The sequence below is a fragment of the Chionomys nivalis genome, chromosome 9 (genome assembly GCF_950005125.1).
Source record: "Chionomys nivalis chromosome 9, mChiNiv1.1, whole genome shotgun sequence".
In the NCBI taxonomy this organism is placed as follows: Eukaryota; Metazoa; Chordata; class Mammalia; order Rodentia; family Cricetidae; genus Chionomys; species Chionomys nivalis.
The window spans coordinates 24,082,641-24,101,244 of NC_080094.1; the positions used below are offsets into that span (position 1 = coordinate 24,082,641).

The 18,604-nt window shown below is 50.5% G+C and overlaps 1 protein-coding gene across 1 annotated transcript; it reads right to left on the bottom strand.

Moving 5' to 3' along the window:
• On the bottom strand, window positions 1-16,618 carry Bpifb2 (BPI fold containing family B member 2). The gene is made up of 15 exons (XM_057781108.1): window positions 16,510-16,618; window positions 13,921-14,014; window positions 12,471-12,575; window positions 11,456-11,602; window positions 10,114-10,174; window positions 9,149-9,209; window positions 4,891-4,982; window positions 4,502-4,690; window positions 4,225-4,278; window positions 3,532-3,702; window positions 2,961-3,028; window positions 2,810-2,855; window positions 2,137-2,200; window positions 1,783-1,859; window positions 1-42 (listed from the first exon to the last, which is right to left on the bottom strand). Exons 1-15 carry the CDS (start codon window positions 16,616-16,618, stop codon window positions 1-3), a joined length of 1,380 nt encoding a protein of 459 aa, XP_057637091.1.
• Window positions 16,619-18,604: the final 1,986 nt, after the last annotated feature.

Here is an 18,604-nt window from a genome sequence, read left to right on the forward strand (position 1 = left end):
TCAGCATTGGTAGGCGAGTCCACTGGATATCACAACATAACCCTGGAAGACCAAAAAAAAGCTATGGCTAACTCAGAGGCTTATGGGGGAGCCCCTGGTTGCCACCTTCAACCTCTTTCTGAGTAGTGTTCTTATCAGGAGTGGCCATCAATCTCCTACTCTGTCACTTAAGTAGTGGCATTTGCAGGGCACTGGTGGCGCCTGCCTTTAATCCCAGCACTCAGAAGGCAGAGTCAGGCAGATCTCTGTGAGTTCAAGGCCAGCCTGGTCTACAGAGAGAGTTCCAGAACAATCAAGGCTGTTACACAGAGAAACCCTGTCTCCAAAAAAAAAAAAAAAAGTAGCAGCACTCACCTCACAAAGCTATGGAGGGGGAGCCCTCAAAATGTGGGTCAGCATGAAACTGGCACATGCTCTATGCTCCAGGCATAGAGCCCATGCCATTGTTGTTTCCTGACCAGGAATGCAGAACCACTCGGCTCCTTCTCCAAGCCTCAACTTCCCTACCAGAGCCAGGCACTCCCTGTACCTCACGTGTCCCACGCTGCACTACTGAAGTGAACACTCCTGCAGGCTGTTAACTAGTCACCGTCATTTATCTACCCATCCAATCATTTGCTCATTTGTCAAGCCTCCGCTGAGCCTCTAGCACAAGCCAAACTCTCTAGAAGATGCTGAGGACTCAACAGAGAACAAATGAGACCCGGTCCCTGTCCATAGGTAGCTCAGAGTCGAGGGTAGTCTAGTCTAGCAACCATTAACCTCGTGTGACTAACATGACCATTTATTTTTAATTAAGAGAGGGGAGAAGAGGCCTCAGATTAGCCTCCAGCTCTCTACATAGCCAAGAATGACCTTTCCGAGTCCTCTGTGTTTTGACCGTTCCTCTTTTTTATCCTTTTTTTATGTCTGTCTGTGTGTGTGATGTACATAATTGCCTACATTCACGTTCACATGTACGGAGGCTGGAGGTTGACCTCTGATGTCTTCCTCAATTGCCCTCTGCTTTATTTATTTACCAAGGCAGGCTTCTCGTTGAACCTGGAGTTCACATCTGATTAGTCTTGCTAGTCAGCTCACCCTAGAGAGCCCCGTCTCTGCCTGCTGGGTGCTGGGATTGCAGTTGGGCTATCACATCTGACCAGCGTGAATTCTAGGACTCTAAACTGGAGTCTTCACACTTGCAAGTACGAATCTACCGAGTCATCTCCTCCATGCCTAAACTATCCATCTTCATGAGAGTGGATCATCAGAGCCTTGAGGCCACCATTCTTAACGAACCAGGGCGAGCATCCTCCCTGAACTGCTAAGCCCCACTTTGGACTGTTGTCCCATGTCCTATCCTTGCTCAGCCTGTTGAAGGAATTTGTTCTGAGTTCCCAGATGAGACAGGAGGAGATCATAGGGAGTCATTCTCTCTCTGTCAGGATGAATTTCATCCTGGGCCTAAGATTCCAGACCCAGGAACAGTAACCATGGAAGGTTCAGGAAGTTACCCACCTAGCTGCAAAAAAAAAATCTCTCTACTGTTCACCTTAGACACCAAGAGGCCAAGCCCATCTCAGGACTCAGAATCCTGAAACAGTTGAAGACCTAAAGTCTCTGGTGTGAGGTATGGTGAGAAGGGAGGGCCTCCCCCACCATGGTCTCTTGGGTCCTGGCTCCTCCATCTCATTGCAGTTAGCATTTGCTGCATGGTCTTGGAAGATGCAGGGTGAGCTCCCAGAGGGGTGACACTTCCCCCTCTCTAAAGAGGCTCCCCAGTCACTCAACAGCTCTCACCTCACAGATGGAGACCTCAGAGTGGACATAGTGGAGATTGAGCACGCTTGGGAGAGCAATTCCCATGCCCAGGAGAGCTGCAGCGAGACAGAAGTATCTAAGTTAGTCAGAAGGAAGAGTCCCAGCTGCAGCCAGCCCTGTGCTGGGACCTAGAGTGGGAGGTGGAATCACCTGCACAGCACAGAAGGGAAATTAAGACAGGATCGGAGACCATCTATTGGCTACACAAATATGTACCACAAGGCAGAGGCAGCTGGCCTCTAAAAACCACCCCCTTAATCTTTGAGCCTGAGAGGGTTTGGGAACTTGGACAGGGCTCAAGAGGGCACCAGAGCAGCGGAGAGCAGGACTTGCCATTGAGGTGATCCAGCAGGGGCTTCTGGAATACAGTGCTTATGAGTGTGTACACTTGATCCATCTGCAGCAACAGCGAAGGGTTGGGTGGGGTGGAAGGACCAGCCCCAGGAAAGACAAAGAGAATGCAGTTAAACATACAGATGGACAGGCATCCGAGACACAGGATGAGGGAGGGTAGATCTCCCACATCAGCTGACCCTAATCAACTCCCCAACTGGATCAACCTTGAGTCGGGCAGCCCAGGGAAAACTCTAACCCTCATCCCAGAGTTACCAACAGGAGGGCTAGCCAACAGATGCCTGATGACAGATGGAAGTTAGGCTGGCAGACTGGCAGCTGGGTGGATGACTTAGATATACTAACTCACATCCCATGCTGCGTGGGGATAAAGGAATGTGTGCATGGTGGCAAGAGCCTGACCATGTGACATGATGGGCCAGCCAGTGCCAGATGTTCCACTGACCAATAAGCTCTGACTGAGGGCCGAGCTGATGAATCAATCCTTGCCCACAGACGAAGAAATAGGCAAGGGAGTGGGGACAAATGGAGAGCAAGGAGGTCCCTGTCCCCAGCCATCCCAGGGAAGCTATGGTGGCACTGAGGTGTGTGTATCATTCTCACTCTCCCACAGCCCTTCCCAAGGTTTAAGGCAGTCCAGTGCTCCACTCACATCGATGGAGCCCACATTGGAGGTGGCCACAGAGAACTGGAGCCCCCTGAAAGAAAGCAGGGGTGGGCTCAGCGTATGTCAGCTTCCCCTGAAGCTCACACCACTATGTCTGAGAGCATACTGGGGTTGCAGGGTCAGAAGGCCCACTTACCCTAGCATAGAAGTGGTCCCCCGAAGCTTTGCCTTAGACACGGAGAGCTGAAGGTTCAGGTTCACCATCTGGGTGTTTAAGGAGAGCAAGTCAGAAGGTGCGTTGTAGAGCCTCCCGCCCCTCCCTGGCCAGGGCAGACCACACACGTCTATGGAGCTGGCTAAATGTCAGGTTGTGGCCTGCACTTTATGAGCAACAACAGTATAAAGAAGACAGGTGGGGTCCCTTCCCTTCCTTGTGGGGAACCTTCCAGAAGCAATCAGACAGGGGCTTTCCCAAAAGCGGAGGCTGTCACAAAGGCACAGAGTGATGGGGACCTTCTCACGCAGGGTGGCCCAAGAAGGCTGCTCTGAGCTAAGAACTGAAAAGTGAAGAAGAAGTAGTCATGCCAAAAGAAAAGGGAAAGAGTGCCAGGCAGAGGGTTCCACATGTGCCACGGTCCTGAGACGGAATGTCCTGGCGTGTTCAGGAGAGAGATGTGAATCAAAGCAAATGAGAAGAGCACAGAGCGTGTAAGGTCTCGAGCGGAACATCACCCCAGCCCACTTGTCCCATCTGGCCTGTCACTCACCACATCCAGAGAGAAAAGGAACTGCAAGGCTGAGCTGGGGGATGCAGCGAGGACCTCTACAATGGGCCGCAGCTGCAGAGTGGAGTAGTTGGTGTGGAGTGTGACCACGGGTGTGGCACCCAGCTGCACCTTGAGCACCACGGGCATAGGTTCAGGGAACTGGTGGGCAACCTGGGACATGGGAGAAGGAGAGGGAGAGGATTGTACACGCTCCTGACTGGCAGTCTTCCGTGTTGGATGTTGATAAACCATCACCCTCTATTCCTGACTGAGTTCACAAGTGGGTCCAGTCCAGGCTTCTGGACCAGACTTGAGCTCCTCGGAGGGGATTCTTGTGTTGGTGTTTTGCTTTGATTTTAAGGCAAAATTTTGCTATACACCCCGGCTGGCTTTGAGCTGGTGATCATCCTGCCTCCCAAGTGCTAGGATCACAGGTGTGTGTCACTCACTCTGAGCTAGATTTTACAGGCAGGCAGGGAATAGAAAAGAGAGTGAAATGGACCATCAGACTCATAACAGGCAGAGAGAGAGAGAAGAAAATGCAGCTGCCTGGGATGGGCAGTCCCTAAGATCAGGAGAGAGGGCTAAAGACAGGTGCTGACCACCCCCCCCACACTTGGGGTAGAGGGAGACCATAAAGGTCCCACCCAATCCCTGAGCCTCTGGCTTGCTATGAGCAGAAATGTCACTCACCTCAGGGATGAGCTGGCCCAGCATGGAGGTGTTCAAAGGGTTGTTCTTTGAATTCTGAAATCAGTCCCCATCAGGACAGAGTTTAAGGCAGTTTCACAGTCAAGGCCACCACTTGGCCTCACGGGTAGAGTTTCTCATCCATGGGTTCCTTCTGAGGGCCATCCTGTAGCCCCAACTCTAGCTGCCCACTGCCCATGACTCTACATCTACAGGATATCACCAGAATGGGCCACAGGGCACCCAGCCACAGGACCTGGGTGACAGATCCAGCCCTCACCAGCTGCCCTGTGATCTCCAGGTTGAGGGATCCAGCCTTTTGCAGCATCAGGAGGGCACAGTCGAACAGGTGCTGGGAGAGCCCCACTGTTGCCATGGCACCTTCAGCACCCAAACGCCGTGGCAACACAAAGGGGTGAGCACCATGCAGAGGCAGGAGGATGGGCTTGCCGAGCAGGAAGAGAATGGCCTGGATAAAGGCAGGGGCACACATGCAGGGTAACAAGAACGGTAGGCCTGTAACAGACCCAGGACCCCCAGGGACTAACCTAGCCATGAAGACGTGGCCCGCACTCCCACCTGGAGTACCAGCCACCTTCTTCTCTTTACCCTCTACCCTCTTAGGCCACTTCCAGGATGCCAGCCCCAGACTGACTGGGAGGTACTCACTCTGACATCCATAGACATGTAGTTACTGGTGATAGTGGGCGTGCTGGTCACCGAGTAGCGGATCTGGGACTCAGGGCCCACAGGACTGAGTCCTTCATGAAAACAGAAAAACGTTGAGCACCAGGCCCTCACTGAGCCAGCAAACGGTTACCAAGGACCTTTCTGAACCACAGCCAGGCCACAAACTCATCAGCCGGGCTAGGCCTCCTTTGAAGGCGTGCACCCAGCTTGCTGACTGACTGAGGTGCAAGGCTAGCAGGCATGTTTGCTAACATTCCCAATCAGCTAAGGACTATTGAGCTCAGATTACAGAAGGAGAAGGCTCAGCCCAGGCCCAGTCCATCTAATGGAGGCATGAAGAGTACACGGGAAGAAGAGAGTTCCCACTGGTCAGCCAGACCAGTCACTTCCTCTGTCTCTTCTCATCACCACAGAGTCCACTCAAGTTTCTCTGCACACAGTGTGGTCAGTTCATTCTTGCCCAAGGAGGGATGCACAGCTTTGGCCCCTCCACCTGACCACACATCTCCCTCAGGAGTTCAAACACCAGAGCAAGGACACCCAGATCTAACTTCATCCGAAGCCTCAAGCAGCTCTCAGGAAGCACAGCACAGAGGCCTGGATGTGAGTGGACTCCCAGGTCAGAATATTCTGCCTATGAAGATTGCACAGGTGAAGGTCAACACATCCTCAGAGATGTCAGCAGTGCGGCAGGCCAGAATTCAGGGCTTAGGAGGGCCTAACTCAGCCCTCAGTTCTACCGTCAAAGCCCTAGATAGCCCAGGGTCTTTTAATTGTTTTATTTTTTTTTATATGTATGGGTGTTTTGCCTGCTTATATATCTGTGTGCCACATGTTTGCCTGGTACCTGTAGAGGCCAGAAGAGGGTGTCGTGTTGAATTCCCTGGAACTGGAGCTACAGACAATGGTGAACTTCCATGTGGGTGCTGGGCACTGAACCCATGTCCTCTAGAAGGGCAGTTAGTGCTCTTAACTGCTAAGCATCCCTCTGGTCCCAGTAGCCCAGTGATGGGTGATGTAGGTATATGTGGGCATACATGTATATTTTAAATACATGTATATATTTATCTACCCATTCATTTTAAAATATCAATTATGGGTCCATCTTATGTGCTTTGTATAATTTTGTTATATTTAAGCATGTAAATATTATTTAATATTGTGTATGAAAATAGATTATGTATTAAAGTATATATTGTATATATGTATTAAAGTATATATTGGTAAGTATATATCTCCTTTCAGCTTTCTGTTTTTCTGTTGGCTCAGCTGGATTTAATTTCATTTTCTCTAATACTTTTAGGATTTTTTTTTTTTTTTTTTGCAAAAGCAACTCAGTATGACTCCTTTCCTGGTCTATCAGTGGGTCACATGGTTTGGAGGCAGGAGGAAGGGGCAGGAGGAAGGATGTGGAGATTGGTAGACTGCCCCTTCTCCTGAGTCACCTATCACTGCATTTGTCAACACTCTGGACACTATGAAGGTGAAATTGCTGCATGTTTAAAATGAATAAAACATTAAGGTCATGGTGTATATTTTAAAAATATAACCAGGTGGTGGTGGCACATGCCTTTAACCCTAGCACTCCAGAGGCAGAGAAAGGTGGAGGATTTCTGTGAGTTCAAGGTCAGCCTGGCCTACAAAGTGAGTTCTAGGACAGCCAGGGCTACACGGAGAAACCCTGTATTAAAAAAAAAAAAAAGCCAAGAGAAAACAAAAAAAGGAAAGAAGGAGGGAAGAGGGAAGGAGAGAGAGAGGAAGGAAGGAAGGAAGGAAGGAAGGAAGGAAGGAAGGAAGGAAGGAAGGAAAGAAGGAAGGAAAGAAGGAAGGAAAGAAGGAAGGAAAGAAAGAAGAAAAAAGGAAAGGAAAGAAATATAAGAGAGGTGGAAGATAGAGCCCAGGATCCCAGCTGAACTCCTTTTTCAATGTTTTCTTACACCATAGTAAAAGACACTTTTGTTACACAGCCTTCCAGAGACATGTGGCTAACCGACACACCCCTTTGATCTGTGCTTTTTAATGGACTCTAGATATTTGAGATGATGGAAATGTTAATGTACTTGATTTAACTCTTCCACTCTATATCCATTATATTAGGATTATATATATACATTATATATAGGGCATTACTTTATACACTGTAAGTACATACAGTCCTACATCACAAATTTACAATACAAATCTTTTGTCAATAGAGTAAAGAAATCCCAGTTGTGCAAGCCTCACATAATCGTACTCCAGGGCTGGTGCCATGGAATCCCTTTATTAGATTTTTTTTATTATTATTCCTCAAGACAAAGACAAGAGCTGATCTTTGGGATAAACACAAACCTAGGCCATGCTGAAGGTAAGCTTCCTGAGGAAGGAGAAATATACACTTGCTTATTAAGCCTGCCGGGACCCAGGCCTTTAACCCATGCTGTTTCATAAAACCAACAAATTCAAGAAGTGGGAATTTTCATCCCTAATTTCTGGATAGAATGGTGTGGATGAGTGACTTCCCTAAGGTCACACAGCATGGGAACAATGTGACTATAATTCCAATGTGTGCCCTTTCATTCCAGTCCAGTGGCCTCAGCTGCTTGCCACCTCCTAGTTAAGGTAATATGGAGGTTGATTGGGGTAGGGAACCAAGAAATCAAGAAGACAAGATAACTTGGAACTGGCCAGAGTGGTGGGTGGATGCGTGTGGAGGGAAAAGCAGCACGGACCTGTCCCTACATAGCTCCAGCCCTCTGCTTTCCCATGGTAACCTGGGGCTGATGGCAACAGAGCCTGCCTACTGAAGAACCCACCGTGGGTAAAGTCAGGCTCTGCCCTGTGTCCCTGGGACAAGCCCAGGCTCTGGGTCCTCTGTTCTCCCCCACCACCCCTCACACTGTCCCAGCTTGTATATACTCATTAGCATCCCCGGGGCAGGTCCAGACAGACAAGGCCAGTCACAGCACCCTGAAAAAGACACCAGTGACAAGACAAAGCTGGTGGGCCCCAAGCAGGTGCAGCTTCAAAATTGCTCCTGAGGAATCTGAAAAGTCCTTGGTAAGTCTCAGACCGAATGGGTTCCATCCATGACGGGAGAGGCTGTGTGGGATCTGAGGCAAATAAGATGCCCTCGAGGTATGATGTAATTTCTTCTGAACTAGTCCTGAGGTACTGATGCCTATGACTAAGAAGATACAACAGGCCTGCTCTCCAGCCTTCAGATTCTACCACAGCTAGTCTAGGAAGACACATGGGTACCTTCCAGTGTTCTCAGACAATAGTGCAGATCAGTGTGGAGACAGTGGAGAATATTGAAATATGACCCATGACAATTGTGGTTTGTGGGTGAGCACTCAACTCCTGTATGCTAAGGCATTTCCACCCAGTCTCAAAAGGTACCGCAGTGAAGTGAGAGACTGGGCCCCAGTTCTTCTTCTTCTTCTTCTTCTTCTTCTTCTTCTTCTTCTTCTTCTTCTTCTTCTTCTTCTTCTTTTCTTCCTCTTCTTCCTCCTCCTCTTCTTCCTCTTCTTCTCTTTCCTTTTTTTCTTTTCCTCCTCCTTCTCTTCCTCTTTCTCCCTCCCTTACTCCTTCCCTGTTCCTTCTTCATTTCTGTCATTGTCAAGACTCAGAAACCAGAACTAATGATCATGTGGTTCCCAGGGGGATGGACATACATGTGTCCTTTTGAGAGGGTTGCAGAGCCAGTGTCCCCATATCCAGGTAAGGAGCATACATCTTCATACCCACGGCCCACATGATAGCCAAAGCAAGCCTTAGGCCCAGAACCTCCAGTGATAGACACACCCCTCACCACAGTGCCCGACCACCCTGTAATGGTACAGAAGGGTTCCCTGACTCTGAGGATCTGTTTCCAAAACCTCCGAGACTCTGACAGTGAGAATCTAGATCCTAAGAGCCAATGCAGCTTAGTTTCTCCAACAGTAACATTCGTGGCTTAAACATTCAGCTATATTTTGATTTTTGGCAATTTGACCTAAAATAGGTAGATTCTAGGATCAAAGAATTCATTCTGGAATCTAGAGGATGCCAGGTTCTGTGTACAGCCATGTGCTTTGGGGAGTCCTAGGTAACCTTCCCAAAGGCCTCCTTTTTCTCAGATTAATTGAAAAGAGAACACTATTTATAATCAGAAGCCAGCAATGAAGACAATACCACCAGGTCCAAGGGAGACATCTTTACAGGTTCTTAAGACCCACAGGCCCCACCCTCCCATCCACTGGGCTCCAGGTCTTACCGATTAAAGTACCCAAATGGACATTGAGGTCCTGAACCAGGCCAGAGACTTGCAAGCACAGCTGTAGCAAAAGAGAGGCAGCTGTTGTGAGGGCGATTTGGAGCTGTGGGTGAGGAACAGTCAGGCTGCAGGCCCTTGCCCCAGCCCCCAAAAGCCTCCCAGGCACACAGCAAGCCTGGAGTCCTTTCCTTTTCCTCCTTGAAATGGCTGGCGTCCACCCCTCTTAGGGTGCTGAGGAGGCAAGAGAAGCTGCCAAAGGATGGAGAGGAGGACACGGGCACTTGGCAAGGAGGGGACTGCAAGGCCAGGGTGCTCCTAGCCTGTGAATATTGCCATCACCCCTGGGGTGGAGATAACACACACTAGGGAGACATTAATTTTTGCTGGCTCTGCAGTCCACAGTTCTGAATTCCTTCCCTACCTTAGTACCCTTAGTGCCATTGCACAGCCTGGGGGAGGGGGCATCAGGCTTGTCTTTGTTCATTCCAAATTTATCTCCCCCAAAACATTTCCCCTACCCCCACCTTCTGACATGGGATCAGGACTACTCTGGAAAGATTTGTCACTGTCTCCCAAGCTCCCTAAAGTCCACCCATGCCTGAGTACCCCCACTCCTCCTCCTCAGCACTGAACATGGGCCTCTTTCTTGTTCTCACGAAGAAATTGGAAGTACCCCATGAAGGGCCTTCTATTTAAAATAATATCACGGACTGAAGTAAAGTCTTAGTGAAAGATTATGAGATATATATATATATATATATATATATATATATATATATATATATGTATATATCACCATTATATTACATGGACACACATGCACACAAAACACATATACAGTACACTTACATGCACTGAAGCCCACATAGGCACATCAAGATACAATGTCCCTCTCCCAAGGCTTGTAGCCCCACTGCTCATACCTCAGGCATTCTAAGCTACGTCATCTGCCGGAAGCCCCTTACCATATTGCTCAGGTCAGCTTGAATGTGCTCCTGCACCAGGTCCAGCAGCTCCTGGGAGGTACTGAGGAAGTGGTACAGAAAGTGTCCCTGAGTTCCCTGGGCATGGTTCTTAGCAGAACCACACAGACAGCTGGGACAGAAGTCTCTATCCCCAGCCAGCAACCCAGAGATCCCATCTGAGACCTCGCCACGTTCCTGACAGTGTTAGAACAGTGGTCTGCACCCCCACAGAGGAAGAGCTTGAGACTCAGAGAAAGGACCCTTCCTCTCAAGGTTTGGAAGTGGCCTAGATGGTGGTAGTGGGGGCCCGGCTCAGGAGAGACAGATATAAACACTGGACCTTGGAAAAGCCCCACGTGGCCTGTTCTCAGCCAGCTAGCTCCAGAGCTACTAGGGCGAGAAGGCATGGTGAGTGGAGCTGGGGTCCCAGATCCCCTTGTAATTTAGCTCCAGTGCCCTGTGATGCCCTGTGATGTCTGCCTAGCACTGGACTTCAGGCTCCCCTCTGAACGAGGGTGTAAATCGGCATTTCTCAACGGCAGCCCAGAGGATCTTCTGTTTGATCTCAACCACAGCCTGCTGCACTCTGGGGGGAGAAGCTATATCTCTGTGTTTATAGCTCCCCTCTGCAGCCAGGAGAGGCCAGCATGGCTGGATTCCTGCACGCTCACTGCTCTCCGGGGAAAAGGTCAAGCTTTGGGGGACACTTCTTTTAGGACTTCCCGGTGCTCAGTCACCTCAGAGTGGACGAAAACACGGAAAGAGCAGGCATAGTAAGGGCTCCCAGGCAATAGGATGGTGAAGTCTGCCTTGAGTCTCCTGTACTCTGGGCCTCCAATTTCTTCCTGTGGCACAGGGACCCTGGCAAGCCCCAATCAGTCACTGTGAAGCTCATGGAGAAGACTCCTGTGAAGAGCCAAGAGTGGCATCCACAGAGCAGGCGCAAGGGGCAGCTGCAATTAGCCTTACATGCTGACCTGAACAGCCACCTGCTATAGAGCTTGACTGGTCCTACCTCACCTCCCATCCCTGGACTGTCCGCCTCTGCAGGGCGGGATGGCCTGTAAGGGCCTGAGCATCCAGACTGATTGGCCTCATCGTTACTAGTAAGTGTGCCCTGGTAGCTGACAAAGAGAAGTGCTCAAGACGCAGGCTGCGTGGCATCAGCCAGGTCCCTAGTCCTCTCTGGGCCTCTCTGTGCTAAGTCATAGGACAGGTGTGATTATGGAGCCTCCTTGATCCTTTGTGGCCACTGGATGCAGTCTTGAGTGAGAAACTTGAGTAGTGGTCCCATAGCTTTGGTGTCGGGAACCCCTGAGACCCAGTGCCCTCAGGAACCCACCTGTTGCTTCCATCCAGTGTGCTGGCTGGGCTGAAGAGTGAAGAGCAGGTGGAGATGCTGAGCACAAGGGTCCCAATGGAATCCCGGGCCACGTGCACATCAGCCAGCAAGGCCACAGGCAGCACCAGCTCCATGGGCTCTGGGACTCTGCAGGAGGTCAGACCTTAACCCATCCTGGTGTATGAAGACTGCACATACCCCCAGGCCTGAGCCAAACTCCACAGTACAGCAGTTGAGTATGACTTGGGCTTTCTGGGGCTCCTGTGACAGGGCTCCGGGCCACACACTGACTAAAGTGAGTCTCAGCTCTCCCTTCTGTGAAACTGACATGAGAATGGGTGTGTCTCCAAGACCTCACCCTGTGAGAACATCAGCTCTATGTCCAGTCACAGAAAGCACCCATAAAGCACTATCTCAGAACTCACCATCAGCACTAAGGAGCACTCACCATCAGCACTAAGGAGCACTCACCATCAGCGCTAAGGAGCACTTACCATCTCAGCACTAAGGAGCACTCACCATCAGCACTAAGGAGCACTCACCATCAGCACTAAGGAGCACTCCCCATCTCAGCACTAAGGAGTACCCATAACATCACAGTGCTAGGGCAAAGCAATAAAGATAAAGGATTCCTTGAAATGTCAGCATACAACTTGAGCGTTAAATGCAGTTACACAAGAAGCTGCCTGGCACAGAGAAATAATGCTGATAACACAATTTATTAAGAATCTACTCTGTGCTTTGTACTGTAGAAGAGGCAAGATGCCATAATCAAAACACCAAATCCATTCAATTCAACCTCACAGATCCCTGCAAGGTTCATCTCACCTCAGATAAAGAAAGTGAGGGTTGGAGAGATTGAAGCAGCTTCACTGGCTGCACAGTTATTGGGGCTGGACTAAGTTCTCCAAGGTTCTCCCCTGTCTCAGTCCCCCAGAGATATCGTTAGTCCCCTCCCCTCACTCTTCCCTGGAGACCCTGAAACTCCTGCCCTCCAACAAGGACTCTCACTCACCGAAAGACTTTGATCGTGAAATTGGCTGCTGCTGATAAGCGTATCCCAAAACCAGCAATGAATTTCAAGTGGAGGCGGGGCAGGTGGACATCCAGAATCTGGACCCTGTAGGGTTGGAATCCAAGGGACAAGGGAACTCCCATTAAACACAGAATCAGCTCCAGGGAGGCTTCCCTGAGCCACCCCCACATGCTGATGTTATAAAGAAGGGCTTTCTGGTGGGTGAGGTGGTAAGCACTCCAACATGCCCAGCTAGTACGAAGGCAAGCAGAGGGGCCTGGCTTCAGCAAGATAATCCTGTGGGGTTCTAACTGCTTCTGACCATTTCCCAGGAAGACAAAGAAGAGACACTGAGATCCCCCACAATATTCTAGCATCACCTTTGGCCCCCAGCAACAGGAAACACCTAGCGAGTACTCCGTGACTTCCTTTTTGCCTAAGTGAAGTCATTTTCTCCCTGGCGGGGTAAGCTTGGGATGATTCAGGCATCAGTAAATGACCCCACTTTCAAATGCCTCATTTTAACCTGGGGTGACGTGGACCCACAACTGTTCTCACTCTACGAGCCTGTCTTAAGCCTACAGTATTCAGCTGCAGCCATCCTGGATACTCTCCTGCTGAAAGCAAGGGTCTTCTGGTCCAGATGGTTCCGTACCTACCCAGTGCATTGTTAAGGTCATAGCCATTAACATATAAACAGCACTCACTCCAGCCCTGCCTCAGAGGTCTCAAACTGTTGGCCCCAAGCTGCCTGTCCATCGACCTGTACACTGTTCTGGGGTCTAAGTTTTTGTATTAGCAGTATTTCAAGGCCCTGATCAGCTGAGACAGGAAGATTTCCAACCTTAGCTACATAGCAAGGCCCCGTCTCAAACAAAACAGGAACAAAAAAAGAAAATTATAGCTGATAGATAGGTGAGTACGTAGGTAAGCACATAAAAAGCAGCCGATTTCTCAAGTGTCCAAAACTCTGACAGTAGCCAGTTTGTATTCCTGTAGGGATTGGTACAATGGCCACTGTGTTTGTTTAGGTGTCGCCATCCCTTTGGGTCTTTATGCATTAATGGGCAAGCACATAGTTAAGATTGTCCTTGTGTCTAAATTTGGTGTCCAACATTTGGAGGAAGAAGCTGATAGCCTTACCAGATATGTGGACCCAGGGCCAGTCTGAGCCCCTTAGTGCCGGTAACCAAGTGACTCAATCAGCCAAGACTTCTTATAACCTCACCCGCTGGTGGGAGCCTCTAACCTGGTTGGGTTTACTCACCTATGGATCCGTATGCCCATCTGAGAGTCCAGCAGATGGGAGCACTTCGTTAGGTAGAGTATCTACCTGACAGTTGGAGCACTCCCTCCTAAGGAGCCAAAGCACCACTCCCTTGGCCATCGGAACATTCCAGCTAGCAGCAGCAGGACTACAGCACTCTCTCTGGAGGATGGGAACACTCACCTGGTAGACTGAAGCACTGCATCACTCCGATCCAGGAAGTCAGAGACAGTGACCTGCAGGGCCCGCTGGAGAGGGACTGTCCCGATGTCCGACACTGTGGGTCCAGGGCATGGTGAGGTCAAGTGCCTGGGTCCACCAAGCATGATGACCACACCACCTATCACCTGTCCTGCCCTTCGGGTGAAGGTGCTCAGATACCAGGTGGCGCATAGGCAGAATGGCTGCTCCATGCAAGCCCATGAGGTGTGCCCTATTATCATGCCCTCTCCCATTCCTCCAAGACCATAAAATACTTAGCCCTCTCACAAATCTCCATCTGAGCCCCAATTGTCCCTAGAGCTTCCCCAAGTCACCAAACTGAAGGAGCCACCCACCAATCCTGAGGAAGCATCCCCTGGGAGGAGACAGGAGGGACAGCTTCATCCTGATCACATGTGCCCCAGGTGCTGGACCCAAATCCCAGCTCTGCTGTTCACAGCCTGCATGGCTGCTGCATACCTTGCTTTCTCCATCTATGTGCACTAATTGTAACGCCCATCTCTCAGGACCATGGTAAACAATCAGTGCACAGGCACACTCTTCATGCCGAGCCTGTGTACCTTTTCACTAACACACTAACGGTAGCTGTCGCCACAGAGTCCTCCGTGTGTGCCACGTGCTGTTTTGAGCATTTTCTTCTATTCTTATGCCTAGTTTACAGAGGGGTGAAGACACCTGACTGAGAGAAAGAAAGGCAGACCCGGATAAAGCAGCATAGCTCTGAACCTGCTGGCTTCCCCCTCACCTGTACTATCAGGCCCCAGCTAAGTAGACAGTGGAATCTAAAAGAGAGACAATGGTTCTAGAAGGAAGCCTGAATTTAAGCCAAGAGGCTAGAACTTGGCTCAGACTCACTAGCATGGTGAATGTCTTTGACCCTATTTGAGCCTCAGTTTCCCCGAGCAAGAAGAAAGGTCACGGACTCTGTGTTCCTGGTGCCCACCCAAGTCTGGCCATGTGTGGCTGAACTGAGACTCCATCCACAGTGCTCCCCGACACAGGGCCTGCACTCTGGGGAGGGAGGACACCAGAAGTCACTCATCCAGACTTGGAGGCACTGTGGGCTGCACAGGCCTCCTGCCAGGTTTCCACCCACAGAGAATAAACACAGGCAGATGAGCCCGGGAGGACTGGGGACAAAGGAGCCCAGCACAGAACAAGCAGAGGGCAGGGCAGACACCTCAGGAGGCCACCCTCAGGTCTCTGTCCCAGGCATCCATTCCTGCTGTGTGTGAATTGTCCTCCTACACGGATCACTGACCACTTTCCTTGTCTGCCCATCTGCCCGGAAGCAAGGTCCTAGAGAGCTGTGTGCCCTGGCGGAAGCTATTGACTGACAGCTTCGCGTTCTGGCCATTAAGGTCCCTTCTCTGGTCTGGATGGAGTCCCTCCACAGGTTAATCCAGTTGGATTTGACCTTTGGGAAAGCATCTCTAGACCCCATTTTGGTGGAACAGTTTCCTGAGAGGCAGCTGAGGGGAAATGAAGGTCTCCATGCTGGGATCTCGGGTTTTTGTGACCTCGTTCTTCCCTGTGGGGCCTCAATTTCCTCATTGGGCCTTTCCCATGGGAAAGAGCAGGACTCAAAAGCACCTAGCAACAAAGCCACAGGGAGAGACCTGTGCCCCCCCTTACCTCTCACCTCCCCCGCAACCCTCACCACTACCTCCCCAGCAGCAAGAGCAACTGGCGCTCTGCTGCTGAGCCCTGCAGAGATACAACTCCAGGATGCTTCTTGCCTTGCTGCGCTTGATGCCCCTCTCCTTGGTCCCTGTGTGAGCACAGACACTACACATGTACATGTATGCACTTAGGGTGCAAGGCACACCTGTGCCCACACATTCAGACACATGCCTCAGACACACACCCTCCCCAGTGCTCAGATCACATCTCCCTGGCACTCTAAACTCACAGGAACTCTCAGGTACAAAGTCAATCACTCAAGTTAGTTAGCCCAGGTCCAGGTAGCTCATGCCTGTAATCCCAGTAATTGGGGAGGCTAGGGCAGGAAGATCGAGAGTTTAAGACTAGCCTGGGCTACCTAAGGAGACTCTGCCTCACACACACATCAAAAAAAAAAAAAAAAAAAAGTTTAATGATTAAAAATAAGTCTTTTTGTTTGGGAGGCGTTTGTTTATGTGTTAGGGGACATGTTTTTGTTTTTAAGAATATGCCTACCTACACAAGGCACAAGGGCACAGCTGTGTGTGTGTGTGTATGTGTGTGTGTGTGCTTGTGCATGGTCACACTACTTGCTCACCCAGACTCCCTAATTAGCCACTGAGCAGCAGGACACAGTGACACATACAAACCCAGGTCCTCTGCCAGTACACACCTCAATCCTAGCATCACAGGTTCTAGGCCAGATGGGATGCAGTTCTAGGCTGGGATTCTGCTCTATGGTGGAGCAGTTGCCCAGCGTGCATTGGGTTCTCGGTCCCATCCCAAGCACCACAGAAATAAGCAACATACAGGTCCTCTGAGACACCTGTGTCCATTCAGATCTGGTTCTCACCTATACACTGGGAGGCAAGTTAGCAGGTCTCTTACCATAATCCAGCATTGCCTTGTTGAGTCGGACCACAGTGACAGGCAAGGAGACACTGACCACAGCCAGCAACAGCACCAGCAGTGGTCCCAGACTGCACACCCCAGCCATAATTCTTCTAGTCACTACACCAGGATCTGTGGGCCAGGGTAGGAACAAGCATCAGGGAGCTTGAGCAGATATCCATCCACCCTTGGGCACTCATGTCTCATCCCAGCATGTATCCAGGCTGAGTGGTGGCCAGAGCCCTGCCCTGCTCTAAACCTCAATATATCCATTTTTACATTTCTATGTTAGGAATTACCTACTTTGTAAGACACCACAAGAGTGTCTTAAAAATAGACAAGACCCTCAAGTAAACATGACCTTTCCTGAAGTGACACAGCAAACAGGATTTGGGGGAGCAGTGCAGAAGGGCAAGACCCAAGCAGTGTCAAAAGAGACTGGTGGGGTCGTGCTGTGGATACGGAAGACAGTTGCCCGTCCTGTGAAGAGCACTCGGCCCTAGCATCCCACAGTCCAGTCACTTGAAGTCAGGTACCCAGTCCATTGTGCCAGATTAGCCTGGTGTTTAGTTGTCTAGATCTTCCCAGGGATAACCCATCCCCATGATCCAACTGAGGAATATCCTAAGAGTGGCCCAGATCCCTCGAGACCACACCAGCCTAATGGTCAGGTGTGGACCCAGCTCTGAGAGAGGGGGACTTGCCCCGGCTGCAGAAATAAGAAGTCAATGCTCTAATGAGCTACCTGAAACCAAGCAAGATGGTGCTTGCCAATGTTCTTTGCAAGGCCAGGGACAGGTGGTGCCTGTTGCAAGGAGATGACTGGAGGTGCATCCCCACAGACCAGAGGGAGAAGTAGCCACCCAGACCATTCCTACCTCAGAGGTTCTCAAAGCAGACGGACACTCCGTCTTGGGATGCTTCGCCTGGAGAGCAAGTGCACAGGCTGCTTTTTGAGGCTCCCCCACTGCAGCCTGCACACCACAAGGGAGTGGCAGGTTTGTTTGTGGTTGCAAGTGTTTTCTCTGCAAACATGGCCTTGTCAAATGTCTCCGTTCCCCGTGAGATGGGTCTGCCACGTACGCAAGCATGGCTCCCAGCTGCTGGCTATCTGGACATAGAACTCTTCACACCTATGTCTGGAACTGGGCCGTTTCAGCTCAAGGATCTGTAGCTCTCTGAAGGAGGACGCCTCCCAGGAGTGTTCCCAACTATCCCAGGCAAGCCCAGTCAAGGTTCAGGAGCAAGGGTGCCCAGAGGGCAAGGGGATAGCCTTGTGTCTCCATGCTCTTCCAGAAATATGATTCTTGGAGGGAGGGCAGGAGGCTTTCTGAGCCCTGACCCCCAACAATGAGCCCTGATCTTGGTCACATGTTGGTCCTTCATGCAAAAGGGAACAACAGAAGACAGTGGGGCTGGCCCAGAGTTCCCTGTCACACCCGTCACTCTCCAAACGCACATTAGTCACAGTGGGCAGGAGAGTCCCATCGTGTGTGGGAGAAGAGAGGGCATGTATGTGAGCATGGGGTTGCATATGCACCATTACACACACACACACACAAGGTCACAGGGACTGTGTCAGAGGGAAATGGGTGTCTGAGGATGAAGAAATGTCATGGCATGGTGACATCTTGGTTAATGTTGTCACTTCCTCGACACAGGTGTGAACAGTTCTATGCACAGATATGCTGAGCTACTGGATGATGGGACTGTGGGTCTAGGATAGTGATTTGAGGTATGTTTATATACACATGTTCAATGGCCTGGCTGCAGGAACACCGTCCATCCTTCTGAGTGATTCACCGGGGCCACAGACACAGATGAGCTGGGGGGATATTATACCAGGCTTAGAGCCCAGAGCCTCCTGGGGCTGGATCCTCACTGACACCTATGGAACTAACTGCAGGCACCATCGAGTGTTCCTGGAATAGCCCTGCCTCCCAGCCAGTGCTCCCAGTCGGGTTCTCAGAGGCAGAAAGAACAAAGCATCAGAAGTAGCTAACATCCCACTCCCAGCAGCGGTTCGTCTCCCGTTGCCCAAACCGGCTCCTTTTGCTCACTCATCAGACACAGTGAAGAGATGTACTAATAT